This window comes from Centroberyx gerrardi, chromosome 10 (genome assembly GCF_048128805.1).
Source record: "Centroberyx gerrardi isolate f3 chromosome 10, fCenGer3.hap1.cur.20231027, whole genome shotgun sequence".
Classification (NCBI taxonomy): Eukaryota; Metazoa; Chordata; class Actinopteri; order Beryciformes; family Berycidae; genus Centroberyx; species Centroberyx gerrardi.
The window spans coordinates 27044421-27069839 of record NC_136006.1 but is presented as its reverse complement, the minus strand read 5'-3'; the positions used below and the strand labels follow the sequence as shown (position 1 = coordinate 27069839).

The 25419-nt window shown below is 41.5% G+C and overlaps 1 protein-coding gene across 2 annotated transcripts in view; it reads left to right on the top strand.

Annotated features, from left to right (window-relative positions):
* Positions 1-25419, top strand: part of erbb4b (erb-b2 receptor tyrosine kinase 4b) — a 336220-nt gene that overhangs the window by 299810 nt on the left and 10991 nt on the right. For both annotated transcript variants that reach the window (XM_078286220.1, XM_071923131.2), the window contains exons 21-22: positions 21624-21779; positions 24330-24405. In XM_078286220.1, the coding sequence (XP_078142346.1) occupies positions 21624-21779; positions 24330-24405 (232 nt within the window). The remainder of the gene's footprint in view (positions 1-21623; positions 21780-24329; positions 24406-25419) is intronic.

The window sequence follows — 25419 nt, the reverse complement described above, 5'->3', positions numbered from 1 at the left end:
AAGATGATATTGACAAGATGGGTTTGGAAAACATCTTTAGCCCTTTTTCAGTCTTCAGTCCATTGGGCAGGGAAGATGAATGCAGAATGAATAGGTAGATAGAAAAGTGCTGAAATTTCTGTCCTGGAATCTGGAGGAGAGGAGGGGAGGAGAGAGGAAAAGAGAATGAGAAATCTCTAACCACATTTCCTGTTGGCCAGAACCACAGTTGATTGAATAGAGAAATGGCTTTTCTCCTTGAGGGGTCAAATACAATTGTTTTTTTTCCCCTCTTCCTCCTTTTCTGTTTACCAATTTGAATACCTTTTTAGGTTATCAGTGCCTTTGAGAGGTTGGCACACACTGTGGTGCTGTGGCTGTGGCTCTGTGTGTGTGTGTGTGTGTGTGTGTGTGTGTGTGTGTGTGCATACGCATCTTGCTCTCTCTCTTTCTCTCTCCTCCTGTCCCTGTCTCTTTCATTTGACTTCACTGGGAATTCAGTGAGTTTGTGTTCACATGTGTGCATGCTTGTGTGCATGCTGCATGCATTTGTGTGCATGTGAATGTCAATGCAAAAACTGCAGGTGATAATGATTTAGGAGTACATTGCCAGGAGGGCTGGCTTATTTCATACTGTATATAGTTTTGGGAGTTGCCTTTGAACGGCATTTTCAAAAAATAGCATAAATAATATATGATAGTACAAGCCTTTACCTCTGGTTTCTTTGCTTATATTAGATATATTAGACATATTAGAGGCATATAGCACACGCAAGCGCACACACACACACACTACATTGACTCGATGACTTGGTATCACATGCACAGAAGACACATTCTGTTCCCTAACTTTGAGTATTTTACTGCTCCACAAATTAATTAATACATTCCTACCAATATGCAGACGTTTTCTAAGAGCGTGCACACAAATTAATTAAGAAACACACTTTATTCAGTGATTTCAGTACCCTGAAAAAGACATACAGTAGGTTTAATTTGACTCCCATCTTTATTAGTAAAATGTGCACGTGTTATGAGAGCGTGTTATTTGGAAATTGCTTTGTTTAATTGCATGCATGTGTTAATATATTTATGCGCATGAAGTGGCAGCAAATTTGGGTGCATGTTTTGAATCTTTTCAGCATCATGTACACAAATTAATACTTCATTGCGACAAATGGTGGCAGCTTTGGGGTTCTGTATGCACGCACAAACGCACGCGCACACATACACACACACACACACAGTGAAGTGAGTGAAGCTAACCATGCGTCACCAAGGAAAGAGAGAGGGAGAGAGAGATAGAAAAAAAACAGAAAATGATATAAAGAGATCTACAGACAGAGAGAATTGCACAAGTCTACAAATATGGTACTGAGCTTATATTTTCTCAAAACAAGTAAAACAATCTGCCAGTGGGGTGAGACAATTACACTGGAATTTTCTTCACTTTTTTTGATTCAAGTGGCGTGGAGTGGAGTCATCTGCCTTATTTTGCCTTGTTTCAAGATACTGACTCTCATTTCTAGAACTTGTTTTGCTTATATAACTATTATAGTTTCATACAATATACAAAACAATCATCAAAAACAACTATAAATAGTTTAGTCATTCTGTTTTCAAACCAGCTGTCAAGCAGGCTACACCAAGCACAAAATTAGGTAAAAAATACTTACAGCCATTTTCTCAAAATGACATATTCCCTGTATGCAAAACAGTTTAACAGTCATTTAAGAAAAACTTTCTGTGTGTGTGTCCATATTCAACATAAAGTTTTATTCTGACTGGATGAAAGGAGGTTTTTTTCAGCTGTGGTGCCGTGCCTTATAAGACAAATACGATTTTAAGACAGTGTGGTACTAAATGAAATGTTAAAGGGGAAATAAGTATAAATAATACTAACTCAATGGTTAGCACTGTCACATCACATTAGGAAGGTTGTTTGATTCCTGCTCTTCTCTGTGTGGAGTATTCATGTTCAATCAATCTTTACTTACATAGCACCTTTCTAAATCACGGGTACAAAGTGCTTAACAATAGATAAAAGAGCAGTAAAAGACCATACAGTGGAATCGTAGGACAGACCATATTAGACAACCAATTAAAGGGATTTAAAGCAATTAAAGCAACAGAAGATACTGCAAGGGGTAGAGAGGTAAGACATAAAAGACATAAAGCAAGCAAATAAAAGCAAGAGAATAAGATACAGGTAGAAAATAAAAGAGAACCTAAAACAGCAAAATGATATCAAATACAATTAAAAGTGAGAGAATAAAAGTGAGTCTTCAGACACTTCAGAATATTAATGAAATCTGCTGATTTAGAGAGCAGAGGAGGCACAATCACCTTTCAGATGTAACCTAGTCCATGGATTCATTAGCAGCCCTTGGTTTGAGGACCTAAGGGATCTCACAGAGTTATGAGGACTCATTAATTTAGAAATACTCTGGGGCAAGACCATGTAGGGCTGTGTAAGTGATCAGCAAGACTTTAAAATTGATCCTAAACATGACTGGTACCCAATGCAGGGAGGCCGGAACTGGAGTGATGTGCGACCTGCATTTGGACTTTGTTAACAAGTGAGTGGCTGCATTTCGGACTAATTGAAGCTGGTCCACTGCCGATTGGGTAAAACACATGAACAGGGCGCTGCAGTAATCAAGTCGCAATGACACAAAGGTATGAATTATTCTCTCAATTTCTTGGCAGTTGGAGGCAGACTACATTGGAAGCCAATTGGCCAAGAAACTGCTGAAGATCTCTTGATGAATTTTTGGAGCCAAAAACAAGAAGTTCCATTTTATCTTATTGTTTTATTAAGCTGGAGGAAGTTTTGTGACATCAAAACCCTAACCCTAATGGAACAGAGACAGTCCTTTAAAATAGCCTTTGTTTCACTGACAGATAAAGTTGAGTATCGTCTGCGTATAACAATGATATGAGATGTTAAAACGACGAATGATATGACCCAGGGGTAGCATGTCGAGTGAAAATAATGTGGGACCAAAATTGAACCCTGAGGCACCCCACGTGTCAGCAGGGACGACAAAATTACCAATAGATAAAGACTCTGAATTGTCCATAGGTGTGAATGTGAATGTCCCCGCCTTCCACCTGTACAATGACATTTTCTACAGTGCGTGTACACCCTGACCGAGAGAGTGTGAGAGTGAGAGAGAGAGAGACACAGACTGGAAGAGAGAGTGAGAAAGAGACGGGGAGGGGTAACGGATCACACCGTGCCAAGTACATTACCGTACCCATCTGCTGTTCGATAACCCCCACCCCGTTGCCCCCTGTTGCCCCCATCACCAGGCTCGGGGTGGGCCCTTCCAGGACAAGGTCATGTTGTTGGCGTATGTTATGGATCAGCCACCTGATCCCAAAGGTGCCCGTGGGGGCCTGGCACAATGGCACGCTGGCAGGGTGGCGACGGTCACGCGGTGGAGGTGAACTGACAGGAGGTGAGGCTGGAGCACGCTATCTGGGTCACACACACACACACACAGTCACTCCTTTCTTCTTTCCTGCCTTTTCTGTCTCTGGCTTTCTCTATCTTTTTTTCTTTATCTTCTCTCCCTTTCCCTCTTTGTCTCTGTCCCCCTCCTCTCTCTCTCTCTCTCTCTCTCTCTCTCTCTATCTCTCTCTCTCTCTCTCTCTCTCTCTCTCTCTCTGTTCTAGGATCTACTTTTTTACAGTATTATTAATGATTTCAGGTTTATGTATGTGTAGATTTGACATGCAATTAGGTGTGTGTGTGTGTGGGCCCATGTGTATATGAATGTGTGCATGTGTCTCCAGTTGTACTCTCTAACTCTCATTCTTTTGTCCTCTTCTTTTCACACTCCTTAGCAGGGAGGCCTTTTGTGTGTGTGTGTGTGCGTGTGTGTGTGTGTGTGTGTGTGTGCGTGCTGCAGGTATTGGCAACCTCTGCAGGCTCGTAGCCAGGTTCTATGTGGGTCAGTGACAACCAAGTGTGCAACACTGGGCGACTTGGCCATGACCTCACATCTATGAGACAGAGAGCGAGAAAGAGAGAGGCAGAGAGAGAGAGAGAGAGAGAGAGAGAGACAGATGGGATGACTGGAGCGCAGATAGACAGCCACCACCACTCACCGGGAATGTTGCTGCTGGTTTTAACTGCAGGAAGCCCTTAACTGTGTGTATGTGCATGTATGCTGTGTATTGGGGTGTTGATTGTGATGTGTGAGTAATATGTGTGTGAAAGGAAAAAAGAAAAGAAAGAGACAGAGAAAGGACATGGCATCATGTACTGAGGTTGGCACACTACATGTACAGTACAAAGCACGAAAAGAGAACTTCATAGTTTACCCCTTTTGTCCAGTTATTTCCTGGCTTTTGTCCTGTCTAGTCTGATCAAAACACTGCTTTTGAAGTGTTTCTAAATAGAAAATTGTTTGCTCCAAGGCTGCCATCCTCTCATTGTTCCAATTTGTCCCCAGAAATTTAGTTGATGCAAGTCGGTTTGGAAGGTTTGTTGGCAAATGGTATTAGATGCATTTGTATTAGATGTACTTGGCGTAGCAAAGTTACAATGTTATGAATTGACGCGCATGGAATGATTTGAGTTGCAGGAATGGATAAACCATTAAAACGAACCTATGTCATATAATTTAACTTGGCCTCCTTCTGAGGAAGAGGTGAGCGATGAGAGGGTTTGATTCAGTCTTGAGCGTCTTGCACTGTTCCTCCGTCTGGTGTCCCTACATGAGTTTCCGATCCACTGGTCCAGATCCTGGATTGTCTGTTCGGGCGACACGAAAGTGGAATTGTCCCATGATGGCATTCGATGCAGGGACTTTGCCATAGCTTGGCGTTTAGTGAACTGATGCCCCTGGAGAGACGGAGAGAGAGAGAGAAAGAGACAGAGTTGCTGAAACCAGCCATTTCTTTCATTCTGACCTAGGAGTGCTAGATGATTTGATTAACGCAGGGATAGATGGGTGTATTTCCGCTGAGTGTTTATGTTTCTTTGCCCTCGCTTCACGTACATCTACTCTTTTTTTCCTGTGGTAAGAGGTTCTTTTATTGTTTGGCCTCAAAGGGGTGTCACCCTGTGCACCCTATCCTTAAACCAACCTCACCTAAACTCACAACACCCCATGGGACCAGAGATGTCAACTGGTATGCTGTCATCCCTCGTATGACCCCAAGCCCTCCACCCCTCCACCCCTCCTTATACTGCAAAAAAAAAAATGTACACTTCCTACACACACACAGTGTGAAGCCACCCATGTGTCACCAGGAAAAAAGAGATGGCGATGAAAGAGAAGAAAGGAAATGACAAAGTTATCTATAGAGAACTGCAGAATTTAACACTAAAAACTTAAATCCACGTATTTCTTAAGCATGTGAGATAATTTCATGTGTTCCAATGCCAATCAACTTGTTTCAAACATTTTTTTTTTTTAATCAATGTCATTTTCTTAATACTAGTGGAGTGATCTGCCTTGTTTTTAGATACACTTGTGTCTAGAAAAGTCCTAAAACAAGTAAAACTGCATGGGAAATCAAGATGAATTACCTTGCGTCTGTTGTCTGAATTTTTCACTTTACACAAAGATTTTAAGACTTGTTGTGAGACTAAATTCCCTTTTAAGATGGACAATTTTTGGCATGCAGTGATCACAGACGGATGGAGGACTAAGAGGACAGAGGGGGCCAATCAGTTAACTCAGCTAACGCTGTTACCTGATGTATTAACTTCCCTCTATTAAATCTCACTCTCAATCTCTCTATTTCTTGTTTTCTCTTTCCCAAATTTCCTTTCAATTTACTTAAAACTGCACTAGGCAACAGCACATTGGCAGCCCCAAGGTAACCCTTTGATTTTTGAGGACTTCTTTGCCCAGAAATCCTGTAACGAGACATCAGTAATCCAAATGTCTTCTTCTTTGTGGTTTAGGCTGAGGAGAAGGGTGCATTTTTCCCTGAAAATCTTGCCTCGTCCAGCTTTAAATTAAATATGCTTTATTGGCATGGCTCTCTCGTTGTTCTCTCTTTCTCCTCCTGTCTGTACATTTTCTCTCCCTCCCTCCCTCCCTCTGTGGGTGGTGAGGTCAAAGGACACCCTTCATACATTCATTCATAAGATCCTACTGCATGAAAGGCTTCACCAATATTAGCTCAACTCGTACCCTTCTCTCAAGCAAAGGAACCCTGGATGTGCTTTTTCCCGTTTTTGTCACTCAGTTTACGGTTTTTGTTCATTATACCTTATTAGAATTAATATTACATTAACATTAATGCCGTATTCTCAAAATACAATTGGAATGACTCAGGAGTAGTGAATAAATTCTCACTTTGTAGATATGCACGCTCAAAATCCTTTGTTTCTGTGCACCAGTTCATTCAAAAATATGCCAAAAAGCAGTTAAAATGCATACAATAAAAGATGTTTAAACTGCTTAGTAGGCTTGAATAAAAAAGGATATCATACCTACAGTATTGATTATTAGGAGTGTTGATGTTATGCCTCTGAAAGACAATTTGGAGACCAAAAGGAGACACAAAGGGGATTCTGTATGGGTGGTTGATGAGAGATTTGTAGTCAAGAGAGTGGTTTAGACAACATTTCCCTTTCCCTAGTGAAAAAAATCTTCAAGAAACTGAACATAAAAATTCCCCAAAATTCAGATTGGATCCAAATTAGGACAGATTTCTCTCAGATCCTGCTGGACCATCTTTTCGCATTCAGCTTCTGATTCAATTCTGACTTTTCTAGCCCTATCACTGGAACCAATACTGTTGGATCCTATAACACCATCCAGTAGGATTGTTAAACTTGAACTCCGCAACCATGACCCAGTAGGCTCATTCTCCCCTCAGCTGCCACAGTGACAGGGACAGGGTTACAGGGAAGAGCTTGAATCCAATTTAGAGTGATGGTTGCTTGATAGTTCAACAACATAACCATCCCCCTCTTCTCCCTCCGAATCACATCCTCATCTCCATATACAGTATTTTCCTGCTAGTTACTCTAATATGCTTCTGTCTTGAAGTAAAAAACAAACCTTTCTATCTTATCTTATCAGCTCTTATTTCCTTATATGCCACGTTTCTGTCATCCATGATCACTCTAGGGTCACATGAATATTTTTCCCATCAAATGTCTGGGTGCTGTGACCTCAACTTTGACTTCCTTAGTGTTGCTTGTTAGTGATCTAGGAATTGAAGCTCACTCTACTTGTATGTCGCTCTGCATAAGTGTATTACATAAATGGATTAGGAGGAATAAATTAGAAGTATGTGTGGTAGGGGCTGGTGTCAATCACGGCCAATCAAATCTGCAAATCGTCCCCTTTAAAAGCAGTGCGCACCTTGTCATGGTGCACTGACCGCTTCATAAAAGTCCAGAAATGATGTCCTTTCTTAAGTTCAGTTCATGTTTCTAGGGATATTGAAATGCTCATGTTTTCTTTGCATAATGATGCACATTGACAGTTTTATGTTGGCAGACAAGGATTCACACAACAACCACATGTGCAGATACAACTAACTTTGTAGTAAAATGTTTCCATTATTTTGTCAGCTGCCTGTAGTTTGTTTCACTTCGGTGATTAAAAAGGTTTCATTCAGTTAGTCATTGGCTTTACCTGATTTTTACCTAATTGCAATACTCAAATAATCCCATTTACATGTGTGAAATACTACTTTGATAACCCAGAGAGTGATTGATTGATTGATTGATTGATTGATTGATTGATTGATTTTATTAATGGATATAGAAGACAATGAATCCAAGGGATAACATGTAAAAGTGCAAACACTTATTTCCAACATGGTCCCTGATGTCAGAAAAACAGGACAGACAGTAACACATAACATCCATAGAATCCTCTAAAACAACAGCAACAAAAATCCAAAGACAACCTTAATATAAAAACAACAGACATGAAACTGTTGGTGGAAATGTTTTTTTTTTTTGCTGTTTCCTGTCCCACCACTATCAAATTTAACCAAAACAATTACAGCCATGATTCTGCTCTGCCACATCATGCTGTTCCTCACAGCCATAGGCCTTTCTCTACTGCAGCTACAAAATGCCACGCTTCAAGTGCTACTTTTGGGAAACTTGTTGGAGATGACTCACGAAAGCGATGACTCATGAAACTGATGCAACCCAGCGCTTTTTGATGAGGGTACGGAGCGAAGGATTGGTGGGAATGAGCTGTTCCGAGGGAGTTCAGTGATGGAGAGATGTTATTAGATGCCAGAGCGGAGAGACAGCCGTGTGATCTACTGCGTCCAGATCAGCGTCCGCGCTCCTGTACCGCTGATGATAAGAGTGGAAACTGCGCTGTATAAACTCAGAAGTTCAACCAGTTTGGTGTGCGCAAAGGCACCGCAAAGAAGTTTGTGTCCCTATTTTGCACGAGCAAGAGCATCCGACGAAATTGGCTTTTTGCGAGAGCAAGGTCACTGCGCTTGATCTGCACCGGCACAAAAATTCGGGCCGTGTGTGTGTGTGTGTATACACTGCAAAAATTGGTAAGCTTGGCAAGGAATTTTATTTTGTATCTACACTCATACAAAGCCTTTTCAGGACATTTTAGTGCAATTACCTCACTAAATTGGATTATAAATTTGCTGGTTTCAATAAATGTAATTTTGTTTCATTGTTATTTCTTGAAAGAAGTCATATTAACATGAATTAACATGAAATTAATATTATAATTCTATTCTATTATAATCATTAACATGAAAGTTACTCTCAGCTTTGCAGTGTGTTCATGTATGTGCGTATGTATACTTGTGCATGTGTGGACATGCAAGTGTATGTAATTGTTACTTGTATGTGTGTCTGTGTGTAAGTGATTGCATTCACTCTGTAGTTGAATCTTCTACTCAAATAGAGACTTAGAGGGGTGTGTGCATGTGTGTGTGTACGTGCGTGCGTGCGTGCGTGCGTGCGTGCGTGCGTGCGTGTGTGTGTGTGTGTGTGTCTGGTCTCCATTGATAAACAAATATGGTCGGTCTCCCCGGTTCTTATGCAAAGCACTTAGATAGGGCCTCCTCTTTAGTCAGCTACGCTGTTCAGGTTTTAATTAGCCCTTTGTCTCTCTGCTATACACTCATCTTATATGACTTATTATTACAGCGCCCCGGCCCCGCCTCTATCAGAGTGCGGGCCAGAAAATGGATGTAATAGGTCACAGAGGGAGTAAAGGGTTTGGCTCGGCTTCAACAGGCAGCTGAACTGCTGCTTTAACCCCTTTTATTAACAAGAGAGAGAAACTGGAGATAGCAGGGGAGGAGAAAGAGAGAGAAAAAGGTCCAGGAACACCTACAGTACCTGCACCTGTGTGTGTGTGTGTGTGTGTGTGTGTGTGTGTGTGTGTGTTTTACATCCACACACAACACTTGCTGGCGTGAGAGCCTTGTGTTCTTCTCTCTGTTTTGATCAGCGCATCATATTTGCATACAGACTCTCCAAGCAAAGAATGCGGAGAGCCAAAGAGGATAGGAACGTGTGGGGGAGTAAATAGGTACAACACCAAAATGATATACGCACAACACAATAGAAAATACTGCATTTTTAGTATTTGTATAAGTAAAAAGGTAATATAGCAAATATTGTATTTCTTTGTTTACACAATATTCTGTTTAGTGCCTTTGTGGGCACAAATCAAAGGACCGGGAATGATGATGATGAAGATGACATTTTGGATGTTGTGTGTTAGAAAAAGCATGAAAAAAGCAATAATATCAAATCCATCTTCATACATCTGGTTTATTTCAGCGATACACGATACAAGTGCAAAGAATGGTAGATGAGGCCAAGAAGCTATACTTTAGGACAAAGATAGAAGAACATAAAAATGATTCAAAAAGGTTGTGGGCAACCCTTAAGTCATTAGGGACCAAGGAAAAGCCTAAATATAAACACAATATAAACAAAGTAATATAGGTCTGAATATTAATGGGTCTTTAAGCTTTGATAAAGCTATGGTTGCAGATAGCTTTAACGAGTTTTTCACAACCATAGCAAGTGACTTAGTGCAGAAACTTCCAGTTAATACAGGAGACTATGGGGAACCTCAGGTGAAAAAGTATTGCAAGTCTAAAGGGATCGGGGAAGAGCAGTTTTCTTTTACCCAGATAACAATCACAACAATCACTAAAATGCTCAGGGGCTTGGATACTAACAAAGCCACCGGCTTGGATGCCATCCCAGCTAAGTTCCTGAGAGATGCTGCAGAAGTTATTGCTCCCTATTTCACACACATTATAAATCTTTCAATTTCCCAATCAAAAGTCCCCCAGGGATTTAAAAAGGCCAGAGTTACTGCTTTATTTAAAAAAGGCAGTAAGGTTGAACAAAGTAACTACAGGCCTGTGTCTATATTAAGTGTTTTAAGTAAAATCCTGGAAAGAGCTCTTTATGAACAGATTTTTAAATATGTTAACCAGTTTAATATTTTATATGATTTTCAGTCAGGTTTTAGACAGTCTTACTCAACTGAGACTTGCATGATTTATTTAACCGATTTCATTAAAAAGGAAATTGACAGTGGCAAGTATTGTGGAATGGCAATGCTCGACCTGCAAAAAGCATTTGACACAGTGAATCATCAGATATTGCTGTATAAACTAAAGGCAGTAGGTTTTAATAGGGAGGCCTTGAAATGGATACAGTCATACCTTTCTGGTAGAGTCCAAATGGTAGATGTAGGAGGTATGCTCTCAGAGCCCAAAAACCTTACCTGTGGTGTCCCTCAAGGAAGCATAATTGGTCCTTTATTGTTTTTATTGTATATAAATGACATGGAGGCAGCTTGTTCATGTCCTTTATTTTTATATGTGGATGATTCAGCTTTGTTGGTAATTGGAGAGTGCTTAGAAACAGTTAGAATATCACTTGGTAAAGATCTCCAAAAAGTAAGCAGTTGGTTATGTGACAATAAGTTATCCTTGCACTTAGGCAAATCTGAATGTATTGTTTTTGGAACGAGGCATAATTTAAGGGACCTAACCAGTTTTTCTGTTGAATGTAATGGAACAAAGATACAGGAAAAGTGTTCTGTTACTTATCTTGGATGCGAACTGGAACAGTGTATGACTAGTGAGTCTATGGCCCTCTCTGTCATTGGGAAGGTCCATTCAAAGACAAAGTATCTGGCAAGAATATCCAAGTTCCTTAATAAGGAAACCATGAGGACATTAGCTACATCATTAGTTCAATGCCACTATGATTACACCTGCGTAACCTGGTACAGTGGTATAACTAAAAGAACAAAAGATAAGCTTCAAAAAGCTCAGAACAAACTAAAGAGTTGAATTGGCTCCCTGTTGAAGGTAGAATTCAACAGTTAAAACTTATTATGGTCTATAAGATTTTACAAGGTCTATATCCAAATTATTTTACCGGGTATTTTCAGTATGTTCGGGACTCTCATGGCCTGAATACGAGGGCTAGTGTATCTAACCTGAAACAACCCAATCTAAAAAGCAAAGTAGGGAGAAGTACATTTCTCTACACAGGGGGGAGGAGTGGAATAAAATCCCAAACAAAATTAAATCTGCCCATTCTCAATAGTTTTAAAAAAACAACTGAAAAAATGGATGCTGAGTAAGTTAGTATAGTGAAACATCTTTTTTAGGACAGTTCTAAGTTTGGACTTGTTTCTGAACTTATGTGTTTTTTTATTATTTTCATGATTGTATAATATTGATGTTTTTATTAGGTGTTTAAGTGTAAAAATGGGATATTAGTAGCATATACATGTCACTCCCTTTTCCTGCCTGCCTCCTAGCCTAGACCTCAGGACTGCAATGGAAATAAGTCATGTGACTTTATTGCAATATCCTGATGAATTTTAGTACTGTATGTACATTTGTATATTGTATTTTAATTTATCGAATAAAGTCAATCAATCAATACACGTCCAGTATATCTATATTTTGGCATCTAATCTGAAGTGATGATTGTGTTTTGTGTGTGTGCGTTCACATGCACGAGCGTGGGTGTGTGTTCAGTGTGTGTAAGTGCGCACGAGTGAGAAAGAGGGGAACAGGTGGACAGAGCGAAGCCCTCCTCTCCACTGTAGGTGCGGCAGTGCAAACTGTATTAAGCATTCATCAGAGAGAATAAATGTATATGGACAAGGCTTCCCCACACACCGCTAACCCAATCTGAACGCAGACAAATTGTTCATCTCCGGGCCGCCCTCTAACGTCGTTTGCTAAATGCATTCTGATACGGGCGCTCAAAATGAATTGAACGTCCTCCACTTTTATCATTATTGCGTTATCATTCCTCCCCCCCCCCCCCCTTCTCTCGGTTTCTCCTCCATGTCGGTTTGATTCGATTCACCTCGTTCCTTTAACGGCGATTAACCTTTTCCCGTGCCCGCTGGGATCTTTTCCCATCCCAACCATGCATTAAACATCTGCTAGGTCAAGCAGATGCCGCCCTGTTGTCGCGTAACGCCAGGAAAACTGACCCTTTGTTCAAAATATAATACAAAATAGCCCCAAAAAAATACTGTGCCCTCCACAAATATTGGTGAAGATGAGCTAAAGTGGCAATAAAACAAGGAAAATAAACAGCACAAGTGAGGAGTTATACTCTGTGATCAGTTACAAATTAAATTACACTTCTTAATTAGAGGCAGTTAATCCAAAAGGTTGTTTATTTCCAGTGTCTGTTATCCCCTGCAATCTAAAGAAGATGTTTGTCACAGTGACTGGCATCGGCTGCAAACCTCATCAAAGTAAATTTCACTTTTGATTTAGTACAGCTGTTTGAAATATGACCTCTTTACAGAGTATTGCATATTGCTTTGAGGTCAAGGCTTTACTGCAGCTCTTTGCATTTGAATGGCCCGCAATGATTTATTAAAGCATCTTTCAGACTCTGTTATTCTCTTTTCTGCTAAGGAATAGTGCAGACTACACGGATGACCCGTGAAACTCCCTCTGAGGAAGGGAGGGAGAGAAATCCTTTTTAACGATCACTGCGCTCCCACTGGGCGAGACGATGCTTTATAGTCAGATTCTCACTTGCAATTTCCCCCAAGAGGTGAAAGGGAGGAAAAAAAAAAAAAACTTCAGATATAAAAAAGCAGCTATACTGAATCCAAAGTAAGTGAGTCTTACCGAGCAAGAAACTGAGGATTAATGTAACAGATCCAGACACATATCCTCTGATCCTGGCAAGGAGTGGAAACCATGTCAAAGAGTGTTTCCAGATTTGGTCCAAGGTTTTGGCCACTGTTGCACTACTGCTTTACAATCAAGGGAGCTAATAGTTCTGATAGTCTTGATGTATTTCAAGCAAACTTGCATTACAAATACATTTGACAAAAGCAAAGACTATTTTTGGGTATTGGAACACAGCTCATTCCTTTGTTCCATCCAATTCCATTGTTGCCACGCACAGGAAATAATTGGATGGAGGGGCAGAAGAGGGAGGGATGAACAGGATGAAGAGGAGGGGGAGCATGGGTTGCATTGATGCCGGTCTTGACCCGGTGGTCATGTAATCCACCTGTGGGCTTGGGCTAGGATACAGCCTCGCATATACCATACATACCGTACACGCAGTTGAGCAATCAATCCACCCATCGTCTAGTGGCCGCATCGCACTGTGTTCTGCTGATAGGTGTGTAGGCGGTGGAGGAGACTGACGCAGAGAGAGATGCAGTTCTGCCCTCTTAGCCTACACAGCACTGACTGCAGATGGTGAGGCACATCTTGTACCTGACAGATGCAAAAAAACTAAATACACTAGCACAGTAAACTGTAGACTGTAAACCAAATCTATCTTTCGGCTGCCATGTCAGCTTCCACATCTATGTAAAATGATAAGAATTAATAAATTTGCGATGCATAAAGAGAGACTGGTCGGATCAGGTGGTTATTTTATACCTTGTCATCTATAAGTTGTTATTTTCTGAGGGGATATGAAAGTTTGTCTACAAGTCAAAATCTTTAAGAACCTTTGAAAATGAACAATTCCAACTTTAACCCTATATGTGTATTCTGTAGTATCTGTCACCTCTCTATGCAGCGAGCCACAGTTTAACCTCCAAGAACTGCAGGAATTGTAGAACTGAAATATCTCAGCTTTAAAAATGTCCCTCCATGGCTTTCAGTGATTTAGTTAGAATTTCAAAATCATGCAAACAAATGGTTGTTATATCCAGAGTTCAACTGATATGGGATTTTAAAAACTGATACTAAGATTTTTGGGTTAAAATTGCCATAGCTGGTATTTTGTGCCGATATTCAATATCCTTAAAGTTTACCATTTTCATGCCAAAAGTTTAGAAACAAATCCAAGGAATCAGTGTTTCCCCCAGACTTTTATTCTTGTCAGGGAGGAAAAGCCTCTGAAAAAGCATTTAGACCAACATGGGACACTAAAACTCCACTGAAACCCTGGATAATAATAGGAAAAAAGAATAAGAAGATGTTCATGCATACTTGCATAGAATCTGAATCTGAATCAATTCGGGTTAAGGGCATAAACAACCAGTGAGTAACTACTACTTCTGCTGCTAAATTTAATTACTACAATGCTGGTACCATCAGCTTTTTTTTCACCACCTGACAGTTTTTAATGACCAACTTGTGCATTGATTTATAATTACTTTGGAAGAGAGGCGCGGGGTAAATATTGTCATGTGTGGAGAGGCACGGGGGCATCATCAAGCCAGTCGGTAATCAACAGCCATTGATCTTCTGCCCAGGCTGCAGAAGTAATCCATTTTAGATATACTCTCCACTGTGGCGCGCAGTGCGACCCCGGCACCTCAGCCGTTTGTATCGCCATGGGCACAAATCTGCAGAGAGACCCCCCGCCCCTCCCTGCACAGGAGGAGGCCCGCCCAACACACACACACACACACACACACACACACACACACACACACACACTCCGAGCATGCAGGGAGAGAGACAAAGACAGAGAACAAACAAGAGGCTTAGAGCCGCTATAAGATGTTCAATCTCATTAGAAGTGTTTTCCTCATGAATAACATCACATCAGGATGAGTCACTTGATTATAGATTTTGGTGTGTGTGTGTGTGTGTGTGTGTTCACTACTTGTGTGTTGGTGTGTGTGTGTGTGTGTTGGATCATTCCTCTCTGTGTGCATATAGGTAAGTGTGTATGTTTGTATGTGCTTTTGTGAGTATGCATGTATGTTTGGATGTGTGTGGGTGTATGCATGTGTGTACTGCAGTGTGTGTGTGTGTGTTGCCGTCTTACTCTGTGTGTGTCGGTGTGTGTGTGTGTGTGTGTGTGTCCATCTTGCCGGATAAAGAACAGCAGTGGGAAGTGTCAGGCAGTGAGGAATGGGCCCCGCCTCTCCTCTCTCCCACTATCGATTTAATCCTCCAGCCCGCTGCCACCCGCCGCCAAATCTGTCTCCACAAAACGCATCTGAAGACAATCCCGTCCACTCAGGTTTTGTCCGCATGACTCCGTGACATAAGCATAAATAACCGAGGCGGGAGGTCGGAGTATTTTCTCGGGAGAGCAGTAATTCTCTCGACCAGTGTGAGGGCCGTTAAGCGTCCTGTATGCAGAGCCGCAGCGCTGCCTACGTGCTTTTCCATCCTTCCTGCCTCTGTGTTTGTATGGATGGGACTGTTTCCTCACCGCTGTCTTCTCTCTACTCTGAACTGTATTTAAACTTGTATGTGAAAATAAACCCATCTTATCAGTCTAAATCACAAGGTGAGGCTGCAACGGAGAAGAGCGTCCCATCCTCACTATTTGAGATGCCGTACATTCACCCTATTTGCCCAAATGAGTTTCTGGTATCAGCTATGGTCATTGGTGGGAAATCTTCTCCGCCCCCAGGTAGTGACCAATCAAAACTTAAGAGTGAAATACAGAACTTTCTCAGTGAGCCAGCGCTCTGTCCAGAGAAAGCTGGACTCACCACCGATGGCTGAACCTCTTCACTATCTCCATTCCCAACCTAACCAGCCACTAAGAAGAAGACATGTAGGTCTGAGCAATGTGCAGTTTACTGGCATCACGTTATTGAGTCTTCAAGATTCAAACAGTTGCCGTTTAGGGCCACCAACATGCAAAGTTGCATAGTGCAGCTTTAAAGTCCCCATGAAATGAACTCCCATTAGTTTTACTTTGTGGGAAACAGAGTATCTTCAATTGTGACGTCATGCTGCACCAGTAGGCGTAAATATAAATTCCAACCAATAAAACCATCACAGATGTATGCACAGTCCCGCCCCTCCATCCCTGCCATCAAATCAAACTGCCTTTCTCTCCCTGACTGACTTTTGAATGATCCCTCACTGCGGTATGTCCCGCCCCAACATCCTGTTTCAACAGGAAATACATCAAATCCAGGAAGTAAAGCTGATATTTCATGGGGTCTTTAAGGTAGTAATCCATGATATAATACAACCAACTAAAATGACTGCACTCCATTTAAAGATTTTTTCACTTGTTTTAAGAGAGGAGATTTTAACATTCAGTACCAGTTTCAATACCAGATTACTTTTTAGATGGACATTTTCTTTGTGGTGTAGGAACTCAAAGTAATGTGGTTCTGAGGGAGCACAGGGCTGCAAAGAGAAAACCTTCTCCCCGAGCCACTGCAACATCAAGTGTGTTTTTCTGAACTTATATATGATTCAAAGCACTGACATTTTTTGGTTCCCAGCGTTGAGATTTTGCTCCCCGGATAGCTTTTCCATGTAAAATCTCCCTGCGCAGGGTTTAGGGCACAGGCCTGATCCCTGCTGATTGGAAAGCAGCCCTCGTCTGGCGGTGTGATCATAACACAGTCTATCTGAAGCCTGTGGATTTTCTCTGGTGAGAGGCTTACCTGAAATAAAGCTTCCAAAACTGCCTCCTCCCCGGCTCCTCGCCTCCACGTTTGCCGCAATTACAAACCTCTGGCAGCAAGTTTTTCTCATCGCATCCACATGGGAGGGCGGCAAATGAGAGCAGCCGAGTAGAGAGAGAGAGAAAAAACAAAACAAAACAAGGAAAGTTTTTTTTCCTCCCGCACGACCGCAGTCACTTCCCATTCTGAGCACTTCCATCACCTCCCCCTCTCAATCTCATTGTGCCGGCTAATTAAAATTCACGGGTTGCCAAGCCATCCATTCTCCCTCCACTGCTTAATTGTCTTGAAAATTGAGGAGATTACCAAGCACGATTTATGTACAAATAAGATTCTGTCAGGACCCTGGCAGTGTGCGCCATGACACACTCCAACTGGGGCCCAGCGCGCACGCACACACACACACACACACACAGTGGCATACACTCACAAACACATACATTTGCATACACGTTTACATGCAAAACACGTGCACATAAACACAACTTAGCACAGAAATAGACACATGCACACACACACACATATGCACACACAGGCATGCATGTAGACACTCTATCCTATACACATACACACACACATATACAATAATGCGTACACATATAGATGTTCCCATATACAGTCTCTTTCTCTCTGTCCAGAAACACACACTCCAACTATCCTAACCTGCATCTCTGAGGATAATCACACAGACTAGGACACACACACACACACATACATATACAGGGGCAGACTTAGTGATTTGGGGGCCCTAGGCAAAGGCAAGCATGGGGCCCCCTGAATCCCAACCTTTACCCTTTTTAATCCATTCTTTCTATAGAAAGGAACTGTGTAAAGGCTAGACAACACTGGAACTGGTCTCTCCTTATACTTTCATGGATTTCATTGATGTTTTAATGCTGATCGTCATCTTCATCATTATTATCACCCTTTCTAATATTTACTTGACCTTGGCTCTGAGCATCAGTTGGCACAGCAGCACCATCAGCATCATTGTTGCTGTTGGTGCCCACAGTGGAACTATTTGTTTCAGCTTGGAGGCAGTGGTAATATTCCTAGCAGCAAGTACGAGCAGCAGTTGAGTCTTTGATGAAAAAAACTGTCAACAAAACATCAATTTTCCTCTCTTTTGTTTTCCTGTGCCACTTGGGTAGCTTTGCTTCACACTGGGGTTTTTTTTTGTACTTCTCTCACCACAACTGGTGGAGTGGCAAGGAAATGAACTTCAAGTCAAGTGGCAATACTGCGCTAGAAGGTCAGTGGATTGGTCCACTTCTGCCTGACTGAGTAGAGGAGGTGACCATGACTCAAGATCGAAATAATATACTGTAACAAAAAGAGAGGAGTTTTTCCAAAAGTTAATTTCTTTTAAATTGGTGAAAAATAAGTTAAATTAGTTCTATTTTTGGCTGCCGGGGCCTAAGAGTTATGTAAGACCGCCCCTTCACTCACACACACACACACATACACACACCCTTCCTGTTCTCCTGTGAACATGGAGTGCCAGCATATTTCTGAGGGTCGGTACTTCCCCTCCACACAGTGGCTGATGCCTGTGTTTAGCCTTCCAGATCCACAGGTAATTGAGCCTTAATGGACAATTAATGCCGTCTCATACATCACGACCGTGTAGAGCGGTGGGTCTGTGTGGCCAGAAATGGACAGGGCAGATAAAAGAGAGAAAGAAAGAGAAGCAGACACCTATCGCCTACCTATTTATAGGTAAAGAGAAATATATTGAGCGATATATATATCTACACAGTATGAATTCAATTCAATACATTGGGTTTTTTCATGGCATGACATCAGGATTCCATACACTGCCAAAGCAGAAGGCGACAAAATGAATTACATTCACTACAGAACAAAAACAATCCAATAAGAACAAATTAGTCATTGACAATGTTATTACTCATTCAGTATGGTTGCCCATTTCCCTTAATGTGTGACAACAATTGACATATTTAGCAAAAATTTTGCACACTGATTCTTCTCGCCATATAAATAGGAGCTTTTTGAAGACGAGGCAAATTGTTGAATACAAGCTATTTTTGATGGCGCTGGCATTCACCCAATATGGGGATTACATTTGCTGAATTCAAACAAAATGTCAACTGATAAAACATACCTATGATGGCTTTAACTATAACAAGGGATTGTACTATATCTTCAAAGCGAGTTAAATTTATTCCATGTACTTGATGTTTGCAAGGAATCATGGGTACATAGAGCAACACCGGGGGATTGGCTACACATGTTCCTGCTCCTAGCAGTAGTTGTAGTTGCAATAGTGTGAATGTGCTTTGGATTTTGTTTATTTTGTGGATGTGGTGGTGAATGTGGAAGTGATGCTGTCTTTGTTTTCTGTTTCTTCCACAGATAGTTATAATAATAGATAGGTTCACATATATGTATATATGAAATATGGGTGTGCATTGGGATAAAGCGTGAGGAGGGTGGGTGGGTATTTGTGTAATAATGATAACTTTATATAGCACTTTTCAAAACATCAATAAGTGTTTTGAAAAGTGCAAGTGCAGTGTAAAATATACAATTTATATTAATAAAATGAATATAACAAGACAGAAGGGATATAACTCACAGCAAAGTTGAATGAAATATATTTTTATGGAAGAAGAAGAAGAAATGTCTTAAGATGTGATTTAAAGGATGATTCTCAGGCAGGGAAATCCATAGTTCAGGGGCCTCAACAACAAAAGCCTGTGTGTAATGCATGTGTGTGTGCTTGAGACGGTGTATGTGTGTGTGTGTGTGTGTTGTGGTGTTTCTGGGTACGCCAATTAAAGCGTCCAAGTATAGCATGCTATGTAAAGGCCATCACTTTATTTCATTTGGGTCCCTGTAATGGAGTCAAATCAACACTTGTATTGATCTGCCTCTCTATCCTTTATCCCGCTCTATGCTTTCTCTCTCTCTCTTTTCCCCTCCACCTGCTTCATATGGATGGCCTGTTCACATGCCTTTGGTCAGCTCCTTTCCATCCATCCCACACACACACACACACACACACACAGGCTCCAACACATGCTTACAAGCACACACTAATTGTTGAAACTTGTGCGTGTATGTACATGCGTGTGATTGTGTGTGCGTGTGCATCTGTGTGTGCATGTGTGTGAAGGAGAGAATGCCTATATGCATGCCATTTGTGTACGTGTGCGTGCATATGTGTGTGTGTGTGTGCTGAAACCACATGCTCTTCTGGGAGGGAGCCAAATGAGGCGGTGTGATTATAGCCTTACCAGTGTAATCTCACCTCTTAGGCTGCCGCCACTCAACCCCCCACACACACACACTGCACCCCCCTCCCTCGCCTCCTCCATCCCCCCCCACCCCCCCACCCCCCGCCCTCCTCTCATTTCAGCCCATTCTGCCTAAATCCAATTTGTTATGGTTTCAAATAAGGCCTCGTTTTTCTGTCCTCTCGCCACTTCAGCCAAAGTGGCTTCTGTTATTGTGAGACCAACTTTAAATAGGCTAGCTGTGTTTTTTCCCCATCTTTCTCTCTCCTCAGGCCACTGCGATCTTGTGGTGCGGCACTATAGGGAGTGTGGGTTCACAGCCCCGGCTGCAGCGACTTGAATAGCTTTTGCACAGCCTTTTACAATGGCTGTGCTTTTGTAGCTTGAATACATTATTGCCGTTTTGTGTCTGACGACGTGGAATCGTTTTTCAGACTGCATTTTCAAATTTTCTTTTGAGATGATACAAGTTCTGATACCCTCTCTATTTTGGTGTGTGTGTGTGGGTCTGTGTATATGTGTGTTAGGATTCAATATGGGTTTTTGAAGGCCGATACGGATATTTTTGGATTGAAGCTGCCGATATTTTGTGCTGATATTCAATGTCTTTAAATTCTTAATTAAATTTCATGCTTAAACAATTCCCAGAAATAACAAGTATTCAGTGTCTCTCCCAGAATGCCATTCTTGTCAGGGTGGAAAAGCCTCTGATGCAGCATTTACTGTAGACCATAGGACACCAAACTGTCCATTGAAACCCAGGCTGATAACAATAATGATGTGCCCCATGGCTGATTTTTAATTAAAGGCCAATATTGGCCCGGTATATCAGCAAACCACTATATCTATCTGACCCAAGTGTTAATATATGCTCACATGTGTGTGTGTGTGTGTGTGTGTGTGTGTGGATCTGAGCGAGTTAGCCAGAGGCGATATCCGCCACTCAACTTGTTGTTCAATACGTGTTTGACACTCAAAGTGTTGTTCTCTGAAGAATCTTTGCCCCTCTCTCGCTGAGATTAATTGTCCGTATTGTTTGGTCGTCCAGAAAATGAATTTGGAAGTGTTATCATGCAGAAAGATGGCCTAAAGACCCGGAAGAATGTCTGAGAAAAATGTCTTGAACCTTATCAAGGCAGACAATCACTGTTAATTAAAACAGGGAGTTGGAGGTTCTCGTTTCTTAATCGTTCAATAAATGTGCTGAATGAAACTTTGAGTCACTCCGGCGTTCCTCGCTCCTCAGGGTCTTGTTTTTAATTGAAAGTTTGCCTCTGGGTCGATATTTGGGGATGCTGCTGTTATTGAAACGCAAAGAATCCAAATGTAAACTGGCAGTAGTGATGTTGGTTGTGGTTATGGTGATGATGAAGAGGAAGATGAAGACAATGATGTTGAACAGGATTCTGATTTACATGTGTGCATGTGCCCAGGCTAGTGCATATATAGCAGACACATGTATTCTATATAAATGTGCAAATATAAATCATTTGTGTGTGTGTGTGTGTGTGTGTGTGTGTGTGTGTTGCAGGGGATGATGTACCTGGAGGAGCGCAGGTTGGTCCACAGGGACCTTGCAGCCCGAAACGTCCTGGTCAAATCTCCCAACCACATCAAGATCACCGACTTTGGCCTGGCTCGCCTGCTGGATGTTAATGAGAAGGAATATAACGCTGACGGAGGAAAGGTAAAACCATGAAATCATCTCCTGACACAAGGTTATCTCACAGAAAAAAAAGACAACTTGTATATCGTGCTGTTTTTTAGCTTGACACTGCACTGTATATGACAGGTACTGTAAACTATTACAAAAAAACATTGATTGCCATGGATATTTCACATATTGCAAATAAAAAACAAATATTTATTGTGATACAGGGTTTCCAGTGCACACACTTGTTTTATTCTAGTAGTAGTAGTAGTAATAGTAGTGGTATCTTTAGTAGTATTAGTAGCACTAATACTATCAGTAGTAGTAGTTTAGTAGCACTTATTTATTTATTTATTTAAAATGGACAATGTACAGTTCAAACATAAATGTCACCATTTGATGCACCGTACCAGATTATAGCTGCAAGCTAATTGGCATCTGTAGTCCCTTGGCAGGTCAAAGCAAAGAAACAGCACAATAACAAACAGTACAGAGTAAAAACAACATACAAAGTTATACAAAAAAGAACACACAAGACACGAAATACAAAACTACACACAAAAGCACATCACAAATGTATGCTTGTCAAAAAAAAAAAAAGTCATGAAGACCATAAGATAGAATATCAAAGTCAGTGAGTACAGAGCTGAGCAGCTTTTTAACAGACTTTTTAAGTTGGTTTTGAAAGCGCTGACAGAGCTGCAGCTCCTCACATCGCCAGGCAGGGTGTTCCACTGATTTGTGGCTTTTACAGAGAAAGCTGATCGCCCAAATGCAGTGCGGCGAAATGGTATGGTACAATCTGGTATAGAGGATATTCTGGAGGATCTAATAGAATCCACTGAGCGAGTATACACAAAGTCACGTAGTGGAGGAGGGGCCAAACCATTTAAAATTGTATAAACCAGGCATAAATTTGAAAATAATCAAAAATTCTCAAAGCTCAGTAAATTGTATTTCTCCAGTACCCTTTAGTAGTTTTAACATGGGGGTTATGCGGCAGTTGATCCCCATGAAAACCAGAATATAAACTAACAACCAAGATCAGATACAGCAGGGACAACAGATCCCGCTACTGTGATTTTCAGTGGACTGTTGGTCCAGCGTTTTAGAACATAATTTTGCCAAATAGCATTTTTATTAGTAGAAGAGAACTGTTTGGGAGACCGGATCTATTTTTATTTTTAAATACAAATTTTAGTGTAAACCAAGAATATAAATGCAAAATGACGATGGACCAATTACTGCTTTATTGTCTTAAAAGCGGCATCTGTTGTTGAATCTGTTCACAAACAGTGTGTGTTAAATGTAAGTTTTCAGTCTATTTCGTGGTCTCATTCAAACGCTACAAACTCGTCCAGCTGCATCTGATCTTGGTGATTAGTTTATATTCTGGTTTTCATGGTGGTCAAGTGCTGAATAACCCCCATGTTAAAACTCAGTGGAATGTTGCTTTCAGCAGGATATTGAGCTGTTTAGAGGTGTTTGTTAAAGCAAAGTGAAATTATTAATTGGTGTGGGGTCCTTAGTAATTTACCCATTAATGGTTTAAGTCTATGAAAGAAGACAGAGAAGCTGATGTGCAGTCAGCATCCAATGACAACCTAAACCTGGACTGAGCGACTCTGTTGTCTGCTGTTTGAGGTGTTTGTTTTTGGGGGCTCACTTGGCGAATAGATACAATATTATTGAATTACTATTTTGGACCGTACCATTGACATATTGTAAAAGACAACAATAGACATTAACGTTAATTAGGGTTTTTATATCCTGAGGGAGGAACTTAGCCCTACACGGAGGACGGTTTTAGTGAAGTCAGTGAGACAATATTCTGCTCTGTTGGACCGGTTTATTTACTTTTGGGGAATGGTGAGCTCATAACCCTATCAAAGTAGTAAACAAATGTGTCCCTCGGGGCTCTCCGTACACGGGCTTTTGGCCTCTTCTAATATTTGTTCATCCTCTGATTTTGTTTTTATACCCTCTGTCTTGAGAAAAGCCGATTTCATCTTCTCTCGTCCGCTCTCTATCCCATCTCGCCTCGGCCCCGCCCAGCGCGTCCATCGCACTTTGTGTCAGTGCTGAGGAGTGTCGTGTTATCCCCTCTGCCGAGTGAAAGACAGACACACTCCAGCCTAGTAGCATCCCCCCCACACGCACCCTCCACCCGCAACCACTATGACTGTGATCAATAGGATTGGCCTCCAAATCCAATCACAGTGTTAAGCTGCATCCCAGGACGTTCTGACATCCGCCCCACCTTTCACATCCAATACAGCCGGTGCCCTGTGTGTGTATGCGTGTGTCTGTGTGTTTGTCTAGGGGGATATAAAGGCTTCTCTTTCATCAAGTCTTGTTTTCCTTTGTTCTGTCGTTCTCCCGTCTAAGATGGTTTACACAGGCAGCCCGCCAAATCACTTGACTTTATGCCGACGCCTCGCCAACAGGCTATCCAAGTTTAGTCTGATCCCAAAACTCCTGTAATCAGTCTTCCATTTCCATATGAACACAACTCAAATAAGTAAGACAAATACAGTGGATGTGGAATGTATGCAATGCTGATGTACTGTGCCTCTTCCCTGGCAGATGCCCATCAAGTGGATGGCCCTGGAGTGTATCCACTACAGGAAGTTTACTCACCAGAGTGACGTGTGGAGTTACGGTAAGTCCAAAACTCTCCACAAAGAGGACAAAAAACATTAGGGCCACAATCTTTTCACGGAACAGATTGACCAGGGGATTTGAAGGCTGTGTTCCTTTTATTGATTTCCCATGTTAAAACCACTTCAGCCAGGATAGTGAGATGCAGATAAAGGGAGGGGAGACGGGTTAAAGGAGGATTTCTTGAGACAGTTGAGACATTGTGCAAACGTGGGTGCAGCAGAATACTTGCTGGGGTGGTGTGTCAGCTTATGGAGCGAAGGAAGCTAATTGTTGCCGCAACGCTGAGGAATGGGACCAGAGGGATTCTCTCTTCTGCTTCTTTAACTACTTTGAAGATATGGCAATCGTTGTACAATCATTGTAAAATAATGCAAAATGGATGATCTACTCCTTTAATATCAAAGTCAGCCACAGCTACGTCAGCGAGATTCAGAACTGGAGACCAATCTCCTCCATTATTCCTCAGTTTTATTAGATTTTCATTGCCGCATTTCAAATAACAATTTGTGGTTTAAGTCTGCAATGATTTTTTTTTTTGGGCCATTTTGAGCCCTCTGCACCAGTGGCTCTTAACGAAGTCATTAAGAAAGTGATTTTCAAAGCTAATATGCAAGATGGGTCATATCAAAGAGAATAGTGTGTGTTTGATTAAAAGTATCAGTATGTTTTAGTGGGCCAGCGTCCCCAGTGGTCCTCTATGACTGGGGGCTATTATACTCCGGTCTAATACCGTGCATTTACTCTGCTCGCCACTCATTAGCTCATTAACAGCGGCGTGATTAACACTGAGGAGTTGAGAAAGTTCAGAGTGAGCGATGACCTTCAACAGTCTGGTCAGCTCATCTTCTCTTCTCCTCCCCTCTTCTTCTGTAACCCTCTCTTAACTCGTCTTCTCTTGTCTTGTCTTTTTCTTTTTCCATCTCCTTTCTTTTCTTCTGCTCGTCTCCTCTCCTGTCCTCTCCTCTTATCCCCTCTGCTCTCTTCTTGTCTCTTCTCCTTGCCTCCCCTCTCT